This window comes from Caenorhabditis remanei, chromosome I (assembly GCF_010183535.1).
Source record: "Caenorhabditis remanei strain PX506 chromosome I, whole genome shotgun sequence".
NCBI lineage: Eukaryota > Metazoa > Nematoda > Chromadorea > Rhabditida > Rhabditidae > Caenorhabditis > Caenorhabditis remanei.
This window is the reverse complement of record NC_071328.1, coordinates 11,613,780-11,639,569: the sequence shown is the minus strand read 5'-3', so window position 1 is coordinate 11,639,569 and position 25,790 is coordinate 11,613,780. Positions and strand designations below refer to the sequence as shown.

At 38.2% G+C, this 25,790-nt stretch overlaps 5 protein-coding genes across 5 annotated transcripts; 3 read left to right on the top strand and 2 right to left on the bottom strand.

Moving 5' to 3' along the window:
* Positions 1-10,321: 10,321 nt before the first annotated feature.
* Positions 10,322-12,510, top strand: GCK72_002577 (uncharacterized protein; the record flags this gene model as incomplete). Its single annotated transcript, XM_003111835.2, has 5 exons — positions 10,322-10,471; positions 11,139-11,254; positions 11,304-11,924; positions 12,036-12,348; positions 12,397-12,510. The coding sequence occupies 5 exons, from the start codon at positions 10,322-10,324 to the stop codon at positions 12,508-12,510; spliced, it is 1,314 nt and encodes a 437-aa protein (XP_003111883.2).
* A 779-nt stretch (positions 12,511-13,289) lies between these two features.
* GCK72_002576 (uncharacterized protein) lies at positions 13,290-16,490 on the bottom strand (the record flags this gene model as incomplete). The annotated part of the gene is made up of 9 exons (XM_003112122.2): positions 13,290-13,401; positions 13,449-13,753; positions 13,797-14,036; positions 14,083-14,429; positions 14,480-14,655; positions 14,704-14,879; positions 14,927-15,659; positions 15,702-16,282; positions 16,329-16,490. The coding sequence occupies 9 exons, from the start codon at positions 16,488-16,490 to the stop codon at positions 13,290-13,292; spliced, it is 2,832 nt and encodes a 943-aa protein (XP_003112170.2).
* On the top strand, positions 15,284-16,492 carry GCK72_002575 (uncharacterized protein; the record flags this gene model as incomplete). The annotated part of the gene is made up of 3 exons (XM_053723495.1): positions 15,284-15,325; positions 15,875-16,165; positions 16,370-16,492. The coding sequence occupies 3 exons, from the start codon at positions 15,284-15,286 to the stop codon at positions 16,490-16,492; spliced, it is 456 nt and encodes a 151-aa protein (XP_053592140.1).
* Positions 16,493-17,434: 942 nt separating this feature from the next.
* GCK72_002574 (uncharacterized protein) lies at positions 17,435-18,089 on the top strand (the record flags this gene model as incomplete). The annotated part of the gene is made up of 4 exons (XM_003112034.2): positions 17,435-17,578; positions 17,624-17,769; positions 17,813-17,960; positions 18,006-18,089. 4 exons carry the CDS (start codon positions 17,435-17,437, stop codon positions 18,087-18,089), a joined length of 522 nt encoding a protein of 173 aa, XP_003112082.2.
* A 182-nt stretch (positions 18,090-18,271) lies between these two features.
* Positions 18,272-24,465, bottom strand: GCK72_002573 (uncharacterized protein; the record flags this gene model as incomplete). Its single annotated transcript, XM_053723494.1, has 17 exons — positions 18,272-18,754; positions 18,808-18,941; positions 18,985-19,172; positions 19,219-19,334; positions 20,377-20,451; positions 20,498-20,601; positions 20,701-20,955; positions 22,373-22,457; positions 22,502-22,578; positions 22,774-23,035; positions 23,084-23,323; positions 23,371-23,583; positions 23,632-23,749; positions 23,924-23,999; positions 24,055-24,262; positions 24,316-24,356; positions 24,411-24,465. 17 exons carry the CDS (start codon positions 24,463-24,465, stop codon positions 18,272-18,274), a joined length of 2,730 nt encoding a protein of 909 aa, XP_053592139.1.
* Positions 24,466-25,790: the final 1,325 nt, after the last annotated feature.

Here is a 25,790-nt window from a genome sequence, read left to right as displayed (position 1 = left end):
GCACTTCTTCCGAATAGAGAGAAAGAGAGAGAGGAAAAGGTCGACCGGGTTTCCAGAGACAGATTGATAAATAAACAAATAAAGGGTGCGAGAGCACTTTTTCAACAATTTTTAAAATCAATTTTCTTCCGGCAAATCGATCAATTTTCGTTTCGTTTTGGCGCGCTTTTGAAGGATTTTACGTCTTTTATCTTCCTTTTTCAGCGGCCGAGCTTTTTTTCGGTCATGTTCTCGTCGGTACGATGGCCGAGAAAATGCAAAAGTTCGGCCACGCCTTTTACAATTGGCTTCCGCTGTTTTCAACTATTTTTCGTTACTTTGAAAGAGTTTCTCATAAAAAAATAGATGACCGAACTTCGTATTTCTAGGCAACCGCCCAGGGCTAGAATCTCAACACGGACCCCGAGGATACTGTAGATCATAGAGACTCGTCACCTCTCTCCCTCTTCTTTCAGTTTTCTGTGGAGCGCAATTGCTCTCTCTACCGTACCCCCTTGCTCGTTGCTCTCTGCTATCAAAAAGTGGATGCTCTTTGACTTTTCCTCTATTATGCGGTTATTAGTTTTGTTTTTCCATTTCACTCCGTCACGTCTAGCCACTCAATTTTGGTTTTCAACCTTTTTCTTTTCTCTTATCATTTTGTTTTTCTCTGATCGAATCAGTATATAAACTCAGCGAGTAGATCAAAAACAGGTCTCTTCTCAGGAGGTGCATTTCTCTGTAAGCCCCGCCCACTTTCTTCCAGTTCCACCCTTCCATAGAATTCTCATTTTTATTGACCATTCTTTAGAAGCTTTGTCAAGTTCTTCTCATCATTTGTTTTTCTTTTTCCTTGTGTTTGTGTCAACAATTTCATTTCGACTTCATTTCTTTATTACTTTATTATGCCGACTAGATTCGCAGATTCTCATAGTTTTAGAGAAGCTAGACTGTCTGACTTCTCTGCGTCTCCTCTTTTTTTAGGCTCCGCCCACCAGTCGATGGCTTCATGAGGTACTCTCACATCTCAAACTAAAACAGACACACTGTTTATATAATGGTTTTCAAACAATTTTTGATTTTTTGATCTTTTCTTTCTTCCTGATTTTTTCGTGAATACATACGTCAAAAAAATTCTCTGAAACTTAAGATCAGTAGAGTTTCTACCAGTTATTTGAAGCGAGGTCCTTCTGATCCTGATCCCTGCCTTGAGCGTCTTCTCATTACACTTTTTGCTTGCCACGTATCATCTTTTTCAGTCTATTTCTCTTTGTTTCCTTTTGCAAAATCTGAAAAGAAAAAGCCTTCTCGTTTTCTACATACAACTTTTGAAACGCAGAGAGAGACACAAAAATTGTTGGAAAACCACGAAAACGATAGATTTATCGATGGAAAACTGTTCAAAACGCAGAGAAATCAAGACAAAAAAACCGTTTCGTTGTATATGGATAGATATTGAAAAATGGGAGAAAGAGGAGGGCAAACTGTCATAGTTTTCGATGTGGAGGGGGAATATTGTCAGTTTGCCCTCTTTTCTCCACGAATTGTTTCTCAAAATTCCCTTTTTTCGGAAATTTCCCGTAGAAGCGGGGGCGACTCCCTCCTCCTCAATCATAAAAAACTTCTGTATGCAACACGATTTTTCCATTTGAATTATTACATAAACACGTATACAGAGAAAGCCCTTTTGTGCTCTTTTCATTGGAAATTTTGTGCCTTTTTCACATTTTTTCATGACTCTATTTATTTGTATTTGGTATTTTATTCAGTGATGTTTTTATGATTACTGTAGCTGTTATTCTGAGATGGAGGCGGAAGTTGCTTTTTTGAAAGTATTTTTGCAATACGGTAATTCTCGTTTGACAGGATACGGTACTGTAGGAAATTTTTATCTCATAAAAATCTGTCATCTTTGATAGCACCTCACGAATCCACGTGCTGACCTATCTTCTCAATTTTTAGATATTCGAATTTTCCAAATCTCGAACTATATTTTTGCATTTCCCACGTTTTTCTACTTTTTCTATTAGCACGACAAGCTTCTTACAACCGCGCTCTGCCGAATCCGAAGAAAATTGTGTGCTAAGTTGAGAGACTCAAAGAAAATGAGACATTTTTAGAGGGAATTTAGGTGGAGCGAGGTTGTAAAAACATGCCGTGCTAATAATTTTTGAGATACGCGATAAGAGACACAGAGAAACGAGAGTGTCTCATTTCTCTGCGTCTCCCCTCTCTCTCTCTCTCTCTCGCGGACGCCGCCCATCTTCCTTCAAAGCTGAAAACTGTCATATCTCGATACGATGCGAGGTCTCTCAAAACTTCCAACTACAAAAATATAGCCCTTGAATTGGTCTATCCAGTTCCAAAAATAAACTTTACTGAAAACGCCTAATTCGTCATATTTCCACGACTCCCTCCTATCTTTTGCACCATAAAAATAATCCTGCTCTTCGATTACTGTATTCTCGTTTCTCTCGTTTCTCTCTCTTCTTTTTATCGTCTGAACTCTTTTGTCGTTGTCATTCATTCTGTTTCTCGTCCCAAAAAAGGAGAGTAAACAAGTTTCTGCCAAAAAGAGCAACTTCTTTTGTCTCTTTTATCTCTAATTCTCTCCAATTCTTATCAGTTTCTTTCCCAACTTTATCGTCTCTTTCAGATACAGATTTTGCAACTTTTGGAAACAACTTTTTATTTACCCTTTTTAATATTTTTTAAAATTCGTTCCAGAAGCTTCTTATTTATCGATGAATTATTTCTTTGCATCAATTCTAGTCTCTTATCTTTTTCTTTTTTCCAATTCTTTAATCATACGAAACATCAACAGCATTCTTTCAAATAAATCAGCTGTCAATAGGGAATTATCAGAACTTCGACCCCTTTTTCTTTGATTCGCTTTTCAGTTTTATCAGATGATTCTCCTAGGAAGTGGAATTTTAAATTTTGCAGTAAAGCTAGCTTGTCAGAAATATTTGCATACCTCCCCGAGGCCGTTATGACATATTTTTTCCCTTTTTCCACCGTCCGTTCCTAACTTTTTCTCTAATCTTGAAATCGTTTTTCTCTTCCAGATCTCAGAAACCATACAAATTTTGGGAGGAATCTAAACAATGGGTAAGAAGAAGGTAGTATGGAAGAAGGTCGAGGGAATTGTTGAAGTGAGTTCTTTTTTTCTTTTTTCCCATAATGATGAAACTCTTTATGACGTGGAACATTTTCTTGTCATAAGAGAGAAGAACAATTGTTTGGCAATTGATAAGAAAAAAAGAGAAAGAGAGAGAACATAGCAAAGAGTGGGTGTGATGATGATAAGATGATCATATAATTTGGTTGTATTTACGATTGATATAATAATTACAGAAAATGTCACAATAGTCACATGTCGTTTTTGTAAATTAACTGATTGTCTAGGTGCATTGTGTTTATGTTTGTAGTAGGGAATGGAATGGGAGGGGTGAGGAGGTTGAAGGGCGGAAATAGGTGAAATGCGCTCTATCGGGGGATGGAGAGAAATTCGTTGAGAATTATGAGACTTAGACAACGGAGGGTTAATTCCAAATCTCAAAGATTATTTGGAGTTTTACGCAGATTCTTTCATTTCAGCGTTCATCATTTTCACCGGTTTTTCAATAAGTTACTGTTAAAGAAAGTTGTTGATTTTTGTATATCTTATAGAAAATGTCAACAGCTTTAACTTGACATATCAACCAAAAAATTGGACCGTTTTTGAAAAAAGTTAGGACGGTTTTAGTCAGAGTAGTTCATGGTGCCTCGGTTTTGATTTCTGGCGCTTTTCAATTTTCTATTATGTATTATTAGCTCGGCACAGCTCTTACAACTGCGCTCTACCGAAACCATCTTGAAATTCTTTTTCTTGTTTAACTCTCGTTTCCCATACTATTTTTATCAGAGCTACAGTAGAGCGAAATCGCAACAAACCATAATTTTGACCCCCCCCCCCCCCCATCTCCAAGCCAATAAGGACCCTCCAAAAACTTCAAACGTTTACTTCCTGTTCCCTTCCGAAATCCCCTCTCATAAACACTTATTTACCCAATCTGAACTTTCACTTCTTCTCGTTTTTTTTCTCTTTTTCTAATTTTAGAAGTTGTGGGGACCTTCTTGAAAAGGAATTCGTCATTCTTGCCCCCTTTTTCTTCCTTTTTCTTCTATCTCTTTTTCCTTTCAGTCTAATTTCGAATACTATTCAAAAAGCCCGTCAGTCACCGGAAGCATTGTATGATTTGAAAGAAAGAGAGCATCAGAGAGCATCGTGACTTCTTTCTCTCTCTTTTTCTTTCAGAGATAAACTATTTGGTAATGAGGTAAACCTCTTATAAACATCGGAAATTCGAAATCAAAAAACGAAGATTACAAAAACTTTTTCGAATCTCTCTTCCTGGGTACATTCTATTATAGACCCCCGTAAGATTAGGTTATACACCCCCCTGGGTAAACGTTGGAATACACCCCCCACAATGCGTGATTTAGTCATTTGGATGGGGGTGTTTATTGGAATGTTGGGACTATATTATGAACATTCTATTATAGACCCCCACACATTACAATATAACCCCCCAAATTTCAATCAGATGTGGGGGTATATATTGTAATGTGAGCATCATTTTGATATAGGCCCCCCAATGACTGAGTATCATTGTTGGCAGTCAAATTGAATATTGATTACACTCAAAAATAATTATTTTCTTCCGATTTTTTTTCGTTTTTTCGGGTTTTCTGTGCGTTTTTCAGCAGTTTTTCGCTAAAACTTTAAAATCTATCTTTAGGTTAAAACTAAAACGTCGATTTATGCTGAAATTCCCCCTGATTTTCCACAATTCTTAGGCTTAGGCTGAAATTCCCGTATCATTCTATTACACACCCCCTAAGCTCAGCGCCCTGGAAGTAGTGATTACCTTAAAACAGGACACCCTGGAGCTTACTCTCGCCCCGCCCATAAGCTTAGCGCCCTGGAAGCTGATTTTCCTTAATTCTTAGGCTTAGGCAGAAATTCAGGAGACATTCTATTAAACACCCCCCGGGGGTGGTATACCAACATGGCGTTTTGGGGGCGTTTATTGATACACGTGGGGGGTTATAATAGAAGATTGCCTGGTGTTTTGATATGAACCCCCACTTTCCACTGTGGGGGGCTTTAATGGTTTCATTATAACCCCCCACACTTTCTGTTCCATTATAAAACCCCACAGTTATAACCCCCCACTTTTCAGTTGGTGGGGGGTGTATTCCAACATGCGGGGAAGCTATCGGTGTGGGGGGGTATAACCGAATTTTCCCCTCTTCCTCTCTTCGCCGAAAGCTTTCAATGACATCACCCGAATTTTCAGATAAAGAGAAAAAACCAAAAAAAAATTGGCGAAATTGAAAAGTGATGTGTTTGTGTGTGTGCAGGAGGGAGAGGGGGATGATTGACAAAACATATATTGTCAGGGAGGCGAAAATTGGATAAATGAATGGAGAAAATGAAACGAAGAAGATACGGGTTACTGTAACTGTAGAGACGAATGGGCATTTGCGCGTGGCGGTGTTTGCGGACTGTGCACCGTAAAAAGTGTGCCCTGATGTAATAAAAGTGAAATTTCGGTATAGCGCGTTTCTAACAAAATGTGTATTTGTGATCTCCGATTCTGAATAGGTTCCTACTGTACCCGAAAACAACTGAATATTGACAACAAGTTCCATTCTTCCGGGACGAAAAAAAACATTTTCCGTATTTTCCGGTTAAAAAGTCATTGATCATTCAGTTCCCAAATTTACCATAAACTCTGACCTGAGGATAGCAAGCAACCTGGGAGAGTGATCCTGTCTGGAAATCAAAAATCGTTGTTTTTACTTTCCATTGATCAAACTGATAAATAGTATTAAACAAGTTGTTGCAACCAGTTGAAATGATATGTTAATGTTAGGTTTACCCCCGTCTTTTCTCTATTTGTATTTTTAACTTTTTCGATGTAAGTACATCAACATTCATTCGAGAACAACGGGTTTTTCGACAAGTTCCATTCGTTCCGAAACGAATAAAAATCGGATTAAAACAGAAATGAAACTCAAAAGTGGCACACAAAGCGAATTCAATCAACGTTTTTTTGATCATTTTACTTTAAGTTTGTCATGATATAAGTAGGTCAACTTTGAAGGTGTTTAACTGAGTGAAAGGTAGTCCCATTACAGAAAATTCTAGATAGGATTATAGAAAAACTATAGATTTACATGTTTCTATTTGGAAACATTTTGATAGCAGATCAAGGCTTCGATATACATGCCTTTTAAGTCAAGAAGCTTGAGAGTGAGAGGGCGCAGAGAAGCGAGAGTGTCTGTCGTCTCTGCGTCTCCCTCTCTCCTACATGATTGTTTTGAAAGGAGCATATTATCGAATTACTAACCGAAAACTTGAAAAATCATATGTTGTCTTACTGTAGATTCTCTCCCGAAAGTGCACCATTCTTCTCTTCCCTAAAAGGACTTTAATAGATGCACTATTCGTTTCATTACCCAATTTTAAGACTCTTCTTCTCCATTGTTTCTCAATTAAACAGGTGTTTCGCATCTGTCAATTTCCATTTCGAATCGAAGAGCCTGCCCAAATACTCAGTACCATTCCCCCTTGTCTCCCACTCATCATTTCCGCACTTTTCCACAACATTTTTTCATATTTTGTCCCATCAACTCTCAACATTCCATAAACTTTTGTGATTTCTCTGACTTTTCCACACTATTTCCTCATCATTTGTTGTCGTTAATCGGTGGATATTTGTGAAGAATCTGTTCAAATATGGGCTGTACAAACTAACATTTAGGCATCATGCTTTGATGTTTAAAGTTGGACATATTTGGGATTGATAAAAAACAATAAAAACAAGAATCGAATTTGTTAAAAATAGATTTTTTACTAGACATGTTGATTCCGTGAAATATTGAATTCTTCGAAAATAGTGCGTGATCCGTATAACCTGGCTGCCAGAGACTCAGATAAGGAGATCTGCTCTGCGGTCTCGTGGTCGATCCTGTCCCAAAATTTTCAATTTTTGAGTTCTAGTTTCCCTTCCATTCATAGAGATACCCTTGCTCTTCGATACACTCTTTCTGTTCTGCAGAACTTGTTTCTTCCTTCTGAATTATTAACTCTTCTTCAACCCCAAAAAAGCCTTCTTTCCACCCACCCGGAATGTTTTAAAGAAGAAACAAGAAACTTGAAGAAATTGACATTCTGACGTCTGAATTCTGATATAAATCTTTTTTTAGCAATTAATTCATCTCAATTTTCAACCTTTTTTAATCCTTCTGGGCAACCTAATGACGTCTTCTACTCAAATTTCTCAATAAATCTTTTTCTCTCAAAATAGAATTAATAATGGATATAAGTAAGCTTTGAACTGTGTATACTTCGAAAAAGAGAAATTTATTGACAAAAAAAAGTAAAAAAAGAGAGAAGAAGACGCCTAATTAGTGAGCATAATATAAAATAAGAAATTCTGGATTCGGACGAGAAAAAGAAGAAGAAATGTGTATCTCAGAAAGAAGAAGAAGAACTCAATCCGAAAATTGAGAAAAAAATCTAATTGCAAATAAATAAACGAGATTGAGACACTAGATAGATGAAGTTTTTTTACGAATGTGTATACTTTTTTACTTTTTTTCTGGCTATGAGATTTAAAAACAGATAGAAAGGGAGATTTTAGTTCCGGTCAAGATCTAGATTTCTGCTGACCTACCGTATCTAGCAGGCTCTTTTCTGCAAGTGCCAATGGAGCCACATCGAAATTATACAAAATTTTGGAATCTGGCAAAAAACTGAATATATTGGAATGTTTGTACAGTTGGGTCATCTCAACAAAATCGCTCAAACCCCGGTTTATTCAATTTTATGGGGTTTTTAGTTGAATAATTGTCAAACTTTAATAGAGTACCACGGTGTTCATGTTTCAGATTTCTAGGACATTTATCTGAGGTTGTAAAACAAATCTAGATATACATTTTTGAAGTTATCAACTTTGTTTTATCACCTTCAAAGTTAGACGACAGAAGGAGGGAAGAGGGCGCAGAGAAGCGAGAGTGTCTGTCTTCTCTGAGCCTCTCTCTTGCTAAATTCAGCAGCTTTACTTTGAAGATCTACATCTTCAAAGCCAGAATAGCTATCAAAATGTCGCCAACTACAAAAATAAAGATCTAGACTTGAACTGTACCCTACAAAACTATTTTTCCGAGTCCTTCTGAACCTGGAAGTTTTCAATTCGTATCGAATTTGTACTGTTTTTCTCCAATTAGTCCCCCTTAACTATTCAAAACTTCGAACCCCTGCCATCCGTCGTATCTAAATATACCTGAATACGGAAATGACACTTTCAGTGATTGATAGAATCGAAGTACTCCAAAATTAGGGAGAAAATGTGATCTACTATATTTAACTCTCCGTTTTCCTCCGTTTTTTGATTTTTGAATGACCTTTGAAGGAGAGAAGATTTTTAAAAGATTCCTCTGACAGATAATAAATTAGTCGAGGGATGGACAAAATAAGTTGCCAAAAGATCATCCATTTTGGTTTTATTCTGGAACTTTCCCTCTCTTTTCTCTATTATCCTCCTTCTCCGTGGACAGAGAAAGTCGAGAGATCACGTGAGACGAAGAGACGCAGACAAAACGGGCAAACAAGTGCAGCCGTGAGGCTTCGAGAAACTTCGGGAGAATTCTTCTGTGAATATTATAAAAGAAAATGGGAGAGTTGGGAAAAAACTTTTTACAAAATTAGTCATTCACTACAAAAACAACATTTCTCCTATTCTGAAGTCATGAAAAAATACCAGAGAAACCAGGTAAATATTATTTTTCTTCCCAATTGTACCCCACCCAATTCCCCAAACATCTTGTTCTTTTTGTGGTCTCCTGCCCTGGTCAACCCGGTTTTTTCTCTCTTTGTTTGTTAAATGAAGGAATGAGACACGTGCTCTTTGAGCAAGTTGCTCATCGCGTGAGTCATTATGAAAAACTGGAAAATTGACGTTTAGTTGTAGTAGCAAGTCATTAGGAGAGGCCACACGTCATAAGAATTTCAGATCTTAGAAATAGACAAATGTTACTCCAAGTTGCGCAATATGTTCCAACAGAAGCGTGTACCGTATCTCACGCTCTAGACTGTGACCCTCCTACGTTTCCATTTCAGTTTCCAATCCAGTGATCATCTAGATTCTAGACGTCTGAAAAGTAAAACCAACAAAAACATACGTCATTAGAAATTCTAATGGTGCAGCATTTGAGTTGGGTGAAGCCTAAGGGTGTATTCGATAAATGCAAATTACTCCACTCCTACTCTCTTCTCTTTCTTTTTTTCCACATTCATTTTTTTTCTTTTTTCTTTATTCCTCAGTTCCAGATGACGTTGTCTTCAGAATGACATCATCATCATCGCGGTTCTATCGGCTCTCTCTCGTGCTTCTCCTCTCAAAAATAGCCCATGAGAGGACTCTGAGCCAGCGTTCTAGTGTCTCCTCAATCTCCACTCTCTCTAATTTTCTCCATTTTTGCGAGGGCGACTCTCTCCCCTTTTGCATCGAGGAACCCCTCTCCCCTCCCCTTTCTATTGCGGTCGGCGCCAAAACAAAATGACGTCGTCGCGCGAAAAGGGGCGGAGCCTAGGCAAGTGGGGCGGGGTTTCAGGGGCAAAGAGAAAGAGAAACACATTCCTCTCATATACGTTTATTTTGTGAACAACATTATACTTCTGTTGGAAATTCTGAGATTTACTAAGAGTTAACTACAATGCGAGGAAGACGTTCCCGCACAGTGATCGCTTATGATCAGTATGGAAACATACAGAAAACAGTAAGTTGATTTCTCCGTAATGGGTGCAATCTCATCTTTTTCTCTTCTTCTTTTTCAAAAGTTTCCTTCTGAAAAAAGATCGTGTACCGTAACTTTTTTGAGTTTTTTTGCAAACTGCCAATCTCTGATCCGCTAATTTTCGAAAAATTACAAACAATAAAAAGTGTCAAAAAGTTTGTTTGATTTTCGGAATGGCAGTGAGTAACTTCTTCGGGTCAACGAACAAGTTCACTCAGAGATCTTTCGAAATCTAAAATTCTCACTTTTTTCGAAACTTTTCACTTTTTGTCACTTCTTTTTTCTCTCTATTTCAGCACTTTTCGTCTTATCTCAAAATTATACAAAAGGGGCAGAAAATGGGAGTTATCAGTGGAGTGGGTTGACAAATAAAATGGTCGAAAATCACTTCATTCTTCTAGATTTTTCTCTTGAAATTTAATTTTTCTTTCTCCTTTTTATTCTTCTAAAAATTCGAATATTTCAGTTGGCACCACACGGATCAAACAGAATGAGGAACAACGGCTATCATGGAAACCAAAACCAAAACAATCAGTACCATCATCAGAACAATTCGGCCCAGTGTCATCAAAATCAAGGATATCCGGAGCCAGTGATCGAGCAAATCGTTGAAAGGACAATGTTGTTGGCTAAAGGACAGGTACGGTAGCTTTTTTTAGATTTGTGAAAAAAGGCGAAAAAAAAAGGGAAAAAAGTTTTCTGGCGCTTTCTGAAATTGAAAAAGTCTCTACTGTATTTCCAAATGATTCAAGATTACTGTAGATACAGTAACACTATCTAGTGTAAAGTTTTCAAGCTTCTCCCCCCTTTTTCCTCTGAAAAAGAATAAACCAAAGGTTAAACCACACCTTTTTCCATCATGGAAAAATAAAACTTTTTGAGAACACCTGATCAAACAGTTCCCTCTTCTTTCTTTTTCCCTCTACGCTCCTCTTTACTCTGCGTCTCTCAAAATCGAATAATCTCTCACTTTTGACAATATGTCACTGAAAACCTTACACTTTCGATGTCTTCTTCCATATGCCACCCTCTGCCGCACGAAGAAAAAAACAAGCTTCTTCTTCTCCTTTTCAACATCACAAGCGCATCAGAAGCTGACTGATGACGTAGAATGGAATGTGTATTTCTCTCTCTTTTTCTCTCTTAAAACAGAATAAGAATGAGAAGAGGAAAACTAGAAAAACGATGCGAGTTTTAATGAGGCTGAACAACTTCTGAATCTGATATCTTGCAGAGAAAAAACAAAAAGAAAACATACGGAAATGTTGAAAAAGAACAAGACAGTAACTCATGATTTTGATTTTCAGATGAAACGACTCCGAGCCGTTTTGGATGAACGTGTCGAGATTCACGGACGTGGAAATTTCCCAACGATTTCTGCTCGATTGGTTGACTTGATTCGGTGTCTTCGGCAATGTTTGGGGTTCGTTTTTTCGTCAAATTTTCAAATTTTAATTTTAATTTTATTTCAGATCAGTAGATGTTCGTGCTAGAGATGTCCGTTTGAACGGTGGTGCTGCCTCGTTCGTTGCCTCTTCCGAAGACTTTACATATGCCGATCTCGACTTGATATTCCCGATTCAAATAGACAATGAAGGAGACGAAAATGCGCAGAAAATCATATTCGACTCGATTCGCGACGCAGTTTTCATGACAATCCGAGAGCTGATGCCAGATAACATCGGAAAGGAGAAATTTGATTTCGAGACTCTCAAGGATGTTTATATTCGGAAAATGATCAAAGTCTCTGGCGACAATGACACATGGTCGTTGTTCTCACTGAACAACGAATACGGACGGTGCATTGAATTGAAGTTTGTGAATAAGATGAAGAGACAATTCGAGTTTTCGGTTGACTCATTCCAAATTCATTTGGATCCACTTCTCGATGATATTGATGGAGTTGAACTGAAGAAAGTAACAATTGAGAGCATGTATGGAGATGTTCATCAAGCAATGACACATCTTCACGAGAGATTGATTGATACTGTCAAACCGGAAGAGATTCGTGGAGGTGGTCTTCTCAAGTATTGTCATCTCATCATCAGAGGATACAAACCAGCCAAACCATGGAATTGTCAAAAGTTGGAGAAGTGAGTTTTCGTTTCTTTTTCTTCTTCTCTGTTTCATTGGCAGAGAGTGAAAAGTTTGATTTCTCCACAGTTAAAATTTTTAAACAATTTACCAATCCATCAACTTTCCAGATACATGTGTTCCCGATTCTTCATCGACTTCCCAGATTTGATCTCGCAAGAGAACAAACTCCGCAACTATTTGGATTCTCACTTCGGAACCTCATTCAACGGAGTGACATACGATCAATGGTCGTCATCTGGATCGGATACTGACTCGGAAGCTTCTACTTCTCAGGCAACAACATCTTCACTTCTTGTCACTGGACAAGCCAAATACGACTTCTTGATGCTTTTGTATCGAGTTATCAACGAGAGCACCGTTTGCTTAATGGCTCATGAAAGACACATGACATTGAATATGATTGATCGAGTTGCATTCCAGGTAAGGATCGAGAAAAGCTCTTCTTTTTTTAATCTGCATCCTTTTCAGCTTTCAATGCAATGCTACCCACCACCAACCTTCTCATCTGGCTCATCAACTCCTCCACGAACGACTCTTTTCTATTTGCCTCCAGACGCTGCCACGTGGATCCCAGTCATCTGAATGCTCTCAGATTCCCATTTTCTCGCCAAACTCATCTCGATGGTTCCTTCTTCTGAAACCTCTTCTAAACCCAAAAAAACTTCTTTTAAACTTATACATAATTGTTAATAGGCATCATCATCGTCTATCTCTTTCTTATCCTTCTCTCATTGATTAGATTCCAAACTGTAAATAATGTTTCATTCTGTCCGGCTAGTGTTTATAGTTTTTCTGTCTCCATCCCCATTTCATGATACGGAAGTATTTCTTGTAACTTTCCTCAACGATTTTGGCTACTGGTGCATTTCTTCTAAAGTTTCTCTTCGTTCTGTATTATCCCATTACCGTTACACGAGCTCATTGCCGGCTGGCTCGGTTTGCAGCTCGTGCTTCATTATATTCACCCCATTTTTCCACATCTTTCTCCCTCTCATGCCCTGTCTCTGGTTTTATTTTTGCTAGCTCTTAACGGGATCATCCAACACTTTTCTGTATATTTCCTACGAAGTCTTATCAATCGAAAAAAGAAACAAAAAACCTGAACAAAATAAAGATTTTCCCCTTATAATTTCTAAATTCCAGATCACTGATTAAAAATCCGAGAAGATAACAAGTTATTAACGAGCGCTTTTCATTTCAGAAATAACACGTGCCCTAGAATTATAAAACATGCACCAAGAAGAACATGCTCATAAGATTGGGGAGGGATATATAAAACGGTCAGACGACCAAGAATAGAGTGGGACATGGGTAAAATAGATCGAGTTAGAAGAATATGATAATTATGAGCTTGGGAATGCTTAGGCGTTGACACGCTTGTTGTGGAGATCAGTTTGTTGATAAGCGAGCTCCTTTGTCAAGTCCTTGAGACGGTTGCTCTCCGATCCCTCGTTTTCGATCGGTGCTCCCTCGCTAAAAGAAGAATATTAAAATCTGCGAACTACTTAGTTTTCACTCACGTCTTCTCGGCCCAGAGAGCACGACCGCGCTTAGCATACTCGTTAGCCACATACAGTGGTGTTGGAACCGATGTCGAGAGAGCAACGATTTGATGGTGATGGCACAAGGTGTAAGTGAGCTCTTCGAGTCTATCCATCGGAGCATTGCAGTCGTCCGCAAGAACCGAATACAATGGAGTCTTTGCCGTTCCTTGGAGAGTGGTGTGCGCATTCAAGAAGAATTGCTTGCAGGCAGGGTGTGTAACTGCACTGTCCAAAACAATTCCTGGTGGAATGTTCATGTCGGTAGCTTTGGATCCGCGAAGCTTAACAAACAATTATAACGAAGTTTAGGTATTTTCTCCTCACCTCATCACGGAAGAATCTATAGCTGTGTTCTTTGGTGACAACAATGTAGATCATCTTGATGTCTTTCGAGTAACCGTGAATAATGGCGCGAGCCAGTGGGATTTCATAAGCGAGAATCGATGGATGAGATCCTTCTGAAGCTCCACTTCGGTATATGATGATTCTCTTTGGAAGTGTTTTGCGGTTCTTCTCATACATGTCCAGAGAAGACTTCAGGACATCTTCAATGGAAGACATGGTCTGAAAAATTTAATTGAAACATATACACAAGAACTGTAAAACAAACATCTTGTCCAACAGAAGCAAGGACGAAATCACCAACGAATTCGTGATTAGCGATTGCGTTCGAGGCGAATCCAATGATCTGCGGGTTCAAATGACCCTTTCCTTCGAGAATGAACTTCGTTCCTGGTGGAGGAGCAGAGATTCCGACTCCAATCACAAGTTGTTCATCAGTCAAGCTCTTTTTAGCATCACTGACAGTGTAGTTGAGACCACCCAACTTCATGTTAGTCTTGTTGAGGACATTCTCCAAAGTCAATCTCTTTCCGTCCTTGGCAACCGATACAGCTTTCGACATTTTCATGTCTTGGACGATCATCATTGTTCTCTGCTCGAGTGCTTTATACTTCTCTGTAGAAATTAGATATACCATCAGTGAAAACAGTAAAAGTGAAACATACGGTGGAGATGAGTGATATTATCGTCGGTGATAACGAAAACGAACTTGCATTTGCTTTCAGAAACACTCTGAAGCTTGTCCATAATTTGGTCCGCATGAAGAAGACAAGTTTCAGCTGGAGTTGGGACTTTGATTCCTTTTCTTTGAAGAGTCTCCATAAACATGTTACTGAAGTTACTGAAAACAAAAAAAATATAAGATGATCTCGCACGAGTATACACTTACTTCAGGTCTCCTGCACTGAATCTAGACTGTTGTGTTCCAACGGCATACATTGCCCAAAGATCTGGGAACGCACATGGTTTGTTGTAGCCTCCAGGTGGTGCGCGCCACTTTCCACTTTCAGTGTTGACCTTTCTGTCGTAAAGGATCTCTTTGCCTTCAAGCTCGCGTGCTTTGACCTGAATAATATAAAAATCACCAAGAGGAGTGTTTAATAGTGTTATACCATCAATGGTTCTGGATAAACTTTGATTCCGAGATTCTTGAGCAGTTCATTCTCGTCAGTGATATTAATCGCATTTTTTCCGGTCACAATGAGTCTCTGGCGAACATCCGGGAGAACAGCACATTCCTTGGTAGTCTTTTGAGATTGTTGACCAGTTTGTTGTGGAATAGTTACACGCTGATTTTTGGTGATGTTCATCAACTCAGCTGGATAGAAATTTCGGTTTCCACGCTCTTTGCAAATAAGGAGATTCCCTTCTGGATATTTCAATTGCACGTTGTACTTGTCTTGGAAATACTGCTGAACGGTACAACTTTTTCCGTCTGGAAGTTCGAATCGGGCTTTTGCAGCACAGTCATGATGAAGTCCTTCGATTCTCAAGTGACGTTGTCGGTTGGAGTATGTAGTGTAGCAGTCGAGAGCTTTGATGACGTGACTTGCCTTCTCTCGATCGAAATCATTCAGAGTTTTTGACGGCTCTCTGCCAGTAATCTCGTAGATCTTTTCGGCAACATTTTGTTCTTTGTGGAACGCAGCTTTCATTCCATCGATCACAATAGATGGATTATTCTGTCCACGGCCGTATGGTCCTTCGATGTACTGGATGGATTTCTTGACTCCTGGATGGAGAACTTTTCCATCTCCAACCGAGATACAGTCACGTGGGTCAAATCCTTCCTCTGTTGGTTTGAGGAAGTACACTTTTCCGTGTTCGAAACATCCGAAGCGAGCTCTTAAAATTAATCATAAGTGATGAATAGAGATTACTACTCACGTCTCTCTAACACAATGTTGATTGAGCGCAAGCTCCAAGAACTGTGTGTATTCACGGTTATTGACTTCGGTATTTTGATCAGCAGTGCGTCGTCCGAGATTCTCAGCAGAAATGACAAGAGAGTTGTCGCGTGGAGCGTAGATTTCCAACAAAATGCATGCAAGTGATCTCAGGTCTTCGTTGCTCGTATCAGCACCGTTGATTTCGAAAATACGACTCTTCTTATCTTTGGTGTCAGTTACCGAGAACAAGCTAGTCGTTGTATAGAGAGTACTTTGTCCGTCGTAGATGATGTTGTTTCCGTCCTTGATTTTGAAGAAATCAGGGTTTTTCTCAACTGCGTGGAAGAAGATGTTGCAGCACTTCTCATGACGATCCAAAACAACGAAGTCTTCTTTTCCCTTCTTTGTGAATGTTGCCTCTTTGGTGGGACTGATGTCAGCTTTAGCATGCACCATATAACGGTAAACGATAGTTTCCTTCTCCACTTCAATGCCAAAAATATTTGTTTGAATATCAGTGGGCTTTCCGAGTTTTCCTGGTTCCGATGGTTTCAAGTAGACTTTTGGCGCTTCCTCAACCTGAAATTTCGTTGGTCACCGGATGGTTTGGTTAAAATAAACTAACATTGAGTTGCTGAAGACGCTTAATGCACGCATCATTTCCAGTTTGTTGATGCATATCTTGTTGATTGGCCGGAGTCGGTGCCATCGGTGTCATTGGTGGAACCGTCACCGGCGGCATCGGTGGCATCGGAGGCATTGGTGGTGCTGGTGGATGTGGCGGCATGATTATTACAGTTCAAGTAATATTATTAGTGCTGTAAAATCGGTAATAATGAGAAGAACACGACATTGATACACGTGTATAGAATTTCGAGTTCGTAGAATATTGAAGACGTGAAACTTGAATATAATATCGGGGGCCTAGCTGGCCGTTTTCAAGAGTAGCTGAAGAAAGGTCGAGACGAGGCAAAAAAAATTTTGGGATTTCAAATAAGAAAACTAGTAGAGACTACTCTGTTTAACTGGCGGGTTCGATACTAACGTCGCGCATATATGGAAGATTGATAGTCACGCTGCAGGCAAAATTAAAGGGAAACGACCGTGGTTCAATTATAATTGCGGCTCGTTTAGGATATTATTTGCAAAAAATTGAAAAAAATTTAGGCCACAAAACAACTCTCTAATTAGTACTAAGATAAGGCTCAGCGAGCTTAATATTAGTACTAAGATAAGGCTCAGCGAGCTTAATATAAATTTAGGACTCAAAAAAATTTTATCTGGAAAAATTTTACAAGAAAAACCTTCGTCGAGAAGACGCGAGCAGGAATGAAGCGAATGAAAAAAAAACTGAAATTGTTGACAACAAACACGGGCGACGAAAACATTCGTGGGTGCCACCGTAGTCTGTGCAAAAACACTGCGAGACCACTCACGCCGATTAATGCATGCCCCTTTGAAATTATATTTGTCAAACGCGTGAATGAAAACTGTTTCAGTTCTCAAAACCGCCTCTCATGTAAGTTTAAACTTTAAAATAAATACATTGATAAAAATGTCCAATTATTAGAAATCAAAATGGAATTCATCGTATGCAACAAGTGCGGCTGCTCGCCCAGTAAGAGACAGTTCTACATCACTTCTTGCTCTCATGTTTTCTGTGAAACATGTCGCACAACGCCTACTCCAGATTATTGTCATTTATGTAAAATCCCAGCAAAATCGTTAAAAATGGACGGAAGTTTGCCGAAAAATGTGAAAAAAGTGTTCACCGATATTGGAACATTGAGCGCTGACATAAACAGACGTTTGTCGAAAATTATTGGATTTCAGAAGTTCCAAAAATCAATTCAATTGAAAATGGAAAACAAACGAGTAAAAAGTTTGAAGTGTTTCTTTATAATAACAATTATTTTCTAGTCAGCAATGAGAAAAGAGCAAATTGGTAAAATTGAGAAGAAGACGCAAGAGTTCAGCGGCCAATTAACGAAGTTATCGTCTTTCGAAGAAAGCAATCGAAAGAAGCTGGAAGATACAGAAAAAGAAAACGAAAAACTTAAACATTTGTAAGTTTTCACCACATGCTTTTCTCCAAATCTTTCTTTAAAGAATCAAATCACTTGAACTGGAAATCGCGAGTGCCGTTCCACTAGCTGATAGTGATAATGAAGATGACTTCTTCCTAAAGAACACTCCGACGTCGTCGAATCCTTCTGTAGCTGGATCGATCACAGATAATGAAGATATGTTTGAATTCGTAAGTTTTTATCTGAAGCACTGGAATAATATTGGTCCCTTTCAGGATCTGCTGGGACTCAAAAATCGATCAGATTCGTCGTCATCAAGTTGTTCTTCTCAATCGAATCGAGCAGGATCACTGTTCTAAATTCCACTGTAGTTTTTATTGCATGAATATTATTCTTAAGCACTTCATTTTATTCGTCCTTTTTTGTTTGATACCTTGTAAAATATATATATATATATATAAATTTTTTATAGAACCAAACAAAACAAGAAACAAATGAAAGGTAAATCTCTACTACTAAAAATAACTAAACTAAAAGAATATCAAACAACACGCTCATTTTCTGGGGACTCTGGAATTGCTCCGTTAACAAGTGGGATTCGCCGAAGAAAATCGAGAATTTTCTGTTTGAAAGAGTTGGATGTCTGTGCTTCAGCCACCAGACGACGTGCCAAGTCTGAATCCAGTTCGAGGGTATTGAACATTCTTTCCCGCCCCCAAAGCATTGCATACATGGCTCCAAAACTAACAACCATTTGAATAGCAGCGCAAGTAGCCATTACGGAACGGGCTGGTTTTGATCCTTCCCATCCGAGTGTGAGAAATTCCAGAAGATTATTCACAACTGGCATTGATTTCGATCCTCCTGCAGCGGCTTCTTTGTTAATTAGAACATAGTGAGCCAAATATGGAGTTGCAAGCATGGGAAGAGCAATTCCTGTCGTTAGGCCGATTGCAATACTGTTGATGACGAGGCAAGAGGGGCACGGTGTCAATTCATTGAAAACTTTCGGTGTTACAAGCATCTGAAAATCAATTCATGATAGTAATCTTGCAGCAAAATTCAATATTTGAGTACCTGATGAAGCATAAAATACGTGACACCTGAAGAATATACACCGAACACAAACGGAGATTTCGGACACCGTTTGACTGAATCGAGGAATTTCGCTTTTGCATCGTATAAGAACATTTCCGAATTGATTCGGGTAGCTGAAATTTATTAGAATTCCCTATATTTCCAAATCCTAATTACCAATTAGAGAAGAAGTGACACAATTAGCTAATAATCCGGCATGAACTGGCCAAGTCAACGCTCTCCGCTCTTCTCGAAATGGCCAAGTGGAGGAGAGTCGACTCATTAAATGAGCTTGATCTGCGGAAGACATTGAAGATAGATTCGTCCAAAGAGTAGAACGATTCGAAGGATCTGATGAGGAATCTCTGAAAATTTATGGAAATTAACAGGTGAACCATTGTCTTTTTCCACCTTGTAGCCGCAACCAATCCCCGGTTCATCGCATGTGATTCCATTTTTGCCAAGTTTTCTGAATTTTGCCATAATGACAGAAACTGTGTGTCATCTTTACTATCTTTTTTGTTCATCTGAAATTCTGAATCTAGTTTCTGAAAAGTCTGAAAGAAACCATAAGCAAGTATTCACAAAGCGACAGAGAACCAAAAATGTTTCTAGAACTCGAGGGATTCAAATAATGAAAATAATTTTATTTCGTCTGTAGAACGTTTTTGAGAAAGCCGGGGTGGATTTGGTTGGGAAAATTTGATAATAACTTACAGGAAATTAGGTTAATTATAGTTACATTAGTTATCAGCACAGTTTCGAATTATAAAAATAAGTGGAAAATGGAATAAAGAAGATAATTTAGAAACAATTAAAGTACTAAGCGCGCGAAGAAAGTTAATCACAATCCGAGGAGAAGAGGGTCTTGACTGGAACATCCGGGAAGGGGGAAAGGGTTGAAACTAAAGCCAAATTTGAAGATTTGGAAGCGAGAAATAAAAATTTTTCACAACTCGAGGGGGGAAAACGTATGTGACTTATTCAAAAATGAATTGGCAAATATCAAATTGCATAACAAAAATTAATTGTATTCATACGAGAAATAGTATATAAAACGACGACTAGGAGAGACTTGGCATTGTAGTGATGGAGTGTACGGTAGAGGAGAACTATAATCGAGTCTGAAAATTAAAAATATATTGCGGGGGGTCAGGAAGGTGACGGTTAGAGAAACATGAATATACAGATGCAGAGACGGAAAGACAGATGAACAGGCTACAAAGCAGAACACTGAAACTCTATGAAAATCAAAAAAAGAGCGACATTTCAAAACCAGAAACGGCTCTGGGCCAGTCGAACATCTAACAGTGAATCTAAAAAAGCAGTTTCTTCTACCGATTATTATAATTATTTTGTATCTGAAAATATCTGAAAAACTACACAAAATCCAGCAGGCACGACAACATTCAAGGTACAGATTGTTACACGCTTAAAAAGGACAGACGGGTTAGAAAACATTAATTGTGTGAGAGGATCGGGAAAGAATACCTAGGAGATGGAAAGAATTGATAGAACAGAAGAAGAATTGAAGAGAAGTCTTCACGCGGTTGCCGTGTCACCACTCACTATTTCTTCTGTTTCTTCCTGCTCTTCAGGCACTTTTTCGTCAGTTGGCTTTGGTTGGGCGAATAGTCGTTCCACCTGGAATTTTATGAGGTTGGAAGAGTTTGAATCAAATTAAAATCACTTTTTTCTCTTTCTTTTCTACACTCATCGCTTGCCCAGCATCACGATAAGACCTCCGTAGTGGTACTCGAGACATTGAAGATACAGGATCACGAGCCGAATTCGCTGAAAAAATAATTCAGTTTGTTTGGGGGTATACCAGTGAAAATGAAAATTATACAGCTCCAATTATTTCAGTTTTTCTCGATTTTATTTCAAACGAACCCCGATCTTCAGCCATCGCTGACACATCTCTATTGTAGAGTCTCGTTGACTCTCTAGCTGTTTGAGATCCAAATTGAGCTTGTTCCCTCGGTGTGGATGTGCTTGCACCTCCATCTGGTACAGTAACTGTCATATTCAATCCTTCTCTTTCAGATTCTCTATGTTGACGGTGTCCAGTACCAACTATCACTGTTGTATCGTCTTCGTGACTACTTCCTTTCATCATCCTCCTACGCGACGGTGATTGTTTGAGAGCTGAAATTTATAGGATGAGAGATTGAAGTGGTAAAGCAGATTTTGGGCACAGAGAAGGCTCCAGTTCATATTCTTCGAATATATAGGCACATGTACGAGTATGAATTGATAAATTGAGAATACTTTTCTCGTTTTAATTATATAAATATATTCTCTCACGGCCTTTTCTTTTTGGAATGTAGTCTCTCAGGCATGCTAGAATAAGAAAAAATAAGAAGAGAATTTGATAAACTGAGATAAAGTGAACGAAATTGCAGGCAGCTGATAAGGGGGGAATAGGACCAACCACAACAAGAATTAGTTCGTTTTTTGCTGCATTAACCGACAAGCGAGGACCAAACACAAACCACTGAACAAATTATGAATATAGAGCAGTTGTTAGTAGTAGACTTTGAGAATTTCCAGACGATTCTAGAGTATTTTCAAACTTTTCGATTTTAAAAATGAATAAAAGACAACAAAACTACAATAAAAGTCATAAAACGACAATCTGTTATTGAACAGAAGAACCAGATTAAATCATATTCAGATGCTTAAAATAAGTGACGCGACGAAACAAAAATTCCATTGATAAATAAAAATTGTTGAAATATAGAAAAATTCACCGAGATAACTGTGGACCAGAGTGCGAAATTTCGCGCTTCTCTTTTCGTCGGCTGTAATCGTTAATTGGGAAGATGATTAGGAGTTGAAGAGAGGTGAGAAGTTAAATTAGTTAGTCTTTGGTCAGATTCAGAAATCGTCACAATAGAAGGTTAGGTTTAAAATCAGGTGGAGAGAAATTAAAAGGAAATCAGTTGGAGAAGTTATAATTGAAATTAATTACGAGGGAACGTTTAAGAAAAATCATAATCTAATGATAATTTATCATGAAAACGTAGGAAACATTGCCCTGGGTATCTATTGGAAATTTCAGGCAATTAAAATTTGTTAATTATGATTAGTCTTTTGTAATTCTATGAAGTCTTATTCTAAATCATTGAAAACCACTATTTCCAGCGGATACTTTGAAACATAAAAACACGACCCACAAACTTTTCGCAAAATATTCTGTATACACAAACAGCGGAGCGTTTCAGTTTTACAATTAAAAGATATCCCTTCTCCACGACAAAAAGCAAAACCTCTCAAAAATCACACTAATTACGGTTGCAGGATATGTATTCAGCGTCATTTTGCAAAAACTTTGAAGAAAATTTCTGGGAAAACATTTCGGAAACGAAAAGCTCTTTCTATTCATTCAAATTAACGATAGGAGAGGATTTTGTGATAGAAAACTGTTTTGGATTGTGGGTGCTGAGAAATGAAAAATAGAAAGAGAGATAGAGGAAAGAGAAGAAAATAGTGAGAGAGTAGAGAGAGAAAGGAAGGAAGGGAAAGTCTGAAAAAGAGATCCATATATCTGAAGAAAACGTACCTGTTCCCTTTTTGAACACTTTTTCAGTCATAAAACTCAAAAAGCGGGAGGCATAAAAATTCGGATTGTGCACCGAAATTGTGTCCTGAAAATGGAATTTCAGCGATTCGAATGACAGTGAAAACTTACTCCATCGTGAAGAATCGCTTTCCACGTGTGTTCCATTTTCTTCAGCAACCGATAGTTTTGAAGAATATCAATAATACCTGGAAATTAGTTATTGAGATCGATTTAAGTGAGCTATTGTTCATCCTTTTCGAATCAGAACCACTTTTGAAGCTTCTTTTCAGCTTGACTGAATTGCCCAAAGAATTTTCAAAAATTGTACAACTTATAACAATTTCTGACATTCTCTAATTCACAGTGGCACTTATAACTTGTCTCAACAAATGCATTCTTACCTAAATAAAGAACCAGCCGATCTCCATTCGAATTCCTCGCTGGAACACCCCCGTGAGGCACTTCTCCATCTCCTGTATCCCAAACACTGAATTTCTCTTGCAGAACCTTATGATTCTCTCCTTTTTCTCCAGTCTGCTCGTTGGAAGTTGATGGAGCTGGCAGAGCTTCTCCGTTCAATTCTGCTCTTTCTCGAATTCCTAACTCAACGTTGTGAATACCAACGAGAAGTGAATAATCCATAATTTTGAAACTTTCCATCACCTAAACAGATGATTCTTCATTTCTACTCTTTTTTAGAATAAAACTTACTAAGCAATCTCGACTTATCGATCGCATGAGTGCATCTAAAGCTATTGGATCAATGAAAATGCCATCTTTGTGATTTTCCAGAAAATCCAAATCTTTCAAAGTTGGATGAGGTTTCGCTCGTTCCGCTTTGTTAGCCATTCGTTTATACGTTGATCCCTTCAAATCGTATTTCTCGTGAAGTGTAACAGTTTGTGGCAGCAAATTATTCATGACAAGTAGCCGAATATTCTTTCCCAGACTCTGGAAAATCAACGTTGCGAACTCGTTATTTATGGAAAGTGACTCACCTGATAGCAGAACAATCCGAAGAATTTGGGTAGAAGTGTTCGTGGATTTTGATTGAGATTCATATAATAACCGGGAAGAAGTTTTTGTAAGAAATCCGCTTCTTTGTGTTGAACCGTTTTTATTATGAACTGATCATCTTGTGACACGTAAAATATCGATCCGGATGCTCCAGCGTTTGATAACTCTTTCAGTGGCTCAGTGCAAATTGATCGCTGGAGAGAAAAACAAATTTTTTTTGAAAAGTTTTGTTAAAAACTTACTAAAAAGTCGGCAGGTTTAATGTGAAAAAGGTTTCGGAAATATCGAAAGGCAATTGGGGCGTACGTTCGAAATCGGAAGTCGCCGAACGAGTGAGAGGGTGTTATTGACGAACCAGCGCTGAAAAATAAAGTTTTCAGGCGAGTTTTTTCTTGAAAGTTTGAGTTTTCAAAAAAAAATGGGAAGCTGAATATTGAAAATTCTGTTTCAGAACTTTAAATCTCAGACATATTAATTCTAAAGCGTCCCAATAATTTTATTTTCGACTGATAAATTTTTAAAGAAAAAACTTACGCAGGAAACGCGATGATGTCGACTTTTTCGAAATCTTGGAGAAGCACATCTCGATTAGGTAGAGAAGCCAGACTACCTTCGAAAATTTTGTTGAATGAAATTCCTAATTTGAAAAATCACACGTTAATTACCTATTGAATTCGAAATTCCTAATTGAATCGCTTGCATCAAAGCATTCGTCGGCACTTTTTTGTACGAAACACCTCCTTGCTCGTCAATCCGCCGATGACCCAACTTTTCTTTTGTATTCTGAGGCTCTCGTGACGTCTGATTACCCAAAGTTGTGTTCAACGGAAGATCTTTGGCTTCATTATCCGGTCGGAGAATCGGAGCTTCTTGCTGAAATGAAAAATGATTTGAAAATTTCAATTTTATATTAAAGAACTTCATACCTTCTCCCCGCTCTCTCCGCTTTGCTCGGGTGGCTTGCCTTCTGAAAAATTTATAGATATTTTTTGGTTTTTCTGGTAGAATATTAAAATTTTACCTTCATCAGCATCGCCAGTTCGTGTGAAGGCGATAGTTGTGGTCCGAGCAGACATGATCTGTAAAAGAAAATTATGGAAAAGAAGAAAGAAAAAGGCAATAAAGCTTTGGAAAACAAGAGAAAAAAGGTGAAGAAGAGCAGAAGAAGAAGCTTTATTGTTTTTGCTCTCCTCTTCATTTCTCTGTATTCTCCAACTTTTCCATAAACTATCCTCTATTCAATTCTTCCAAACTGAGAGAAAAGAACAGAATTTCATGAGAAAGAAAAAAAACCGACGGGCGGTTGAGGTGATGGGAAAAAACGAGGCAGATGTTGATGATGTCGTTTCGCACCGTCTGCGTCTATCAATTTCGTGTTGTATTTTTATTTGTTGAGAACTAGAAAACTCAAATAATGAAGAAACAGATAGGAAGAAAAAAGGAAAATGCTCGTTTTGGAAATGTGGATAATCGATTGAAAAGTCTCGAAAATCGAAGAAAATTACAAGGTGTTAACTTATAATTAATTTTAAAACGACACTCCGAAATAACGCGAAGAGTGTTGTTTAGCGGAGTGAAAACTCAATTGTGAAATTTCAATTTTCAGATAAACTGAGTTAAACTTACTAAATATGCTCTCACTGAAACCGAGAATATCATTGAAAACATCATTAAAATCGAAGTAAGACCAAAAATCTGAGAATTTGAGTCCAATTTATTCCAAAAGTACAAAATATCAGAACTTCTCTATTGCTCTAAACATTTCAAATTAGTTCTTCTATTCTCAGATCACTGTTAATCTTGATTCAGGCCAGAAATTTCAATTCTGAATTCTCTCATCACAATAGATGGCAATTTGAAAACTTCCTAGTAGACATTTTGTTTATTTTTCAAGAATCTCTCCAATGACCGCTTTGAAAATCATTCAGAGTACAGAAAAAACCTCTGCCGCAAAGCTTTTGATCCTAAGTTAATCATCAAACGGAAAAGTGGAAGACTCTGAAGAAATAAAAGGAAGAAAATGGCAAAAAAGAAGAAGGCGTAGTTGGAAAAAAGAAGAAAAAAGAAGAAGTGGGAATGGGTTGCGGGGAAAAGAGCACAGAGGGAGAGAGCTCCACAGCTCCCTTCTTCTATCGCTCTTCTCGCCTCCTTTCCTTCCTTTTTCTCTTTTTCTCTATTCTTCGTCATCACCAAAACCGGATCGATATAGAAGCGCCCCGCACTTGCATTTCGAAGAAGAAAAAAGTATGAAGATGTGGGTGGGAGGACCAGAAAAAAGTTTTTGGCAAAGAAGAAAAAGATGAAGTTTATCAATAATTAAGAGAGTTATCAATGAAAAATGTCTTTCGATAAGGTTCTTTCTGGGAAATCTTGAAAGCATATCATCTCGAAAAAAGGAAAG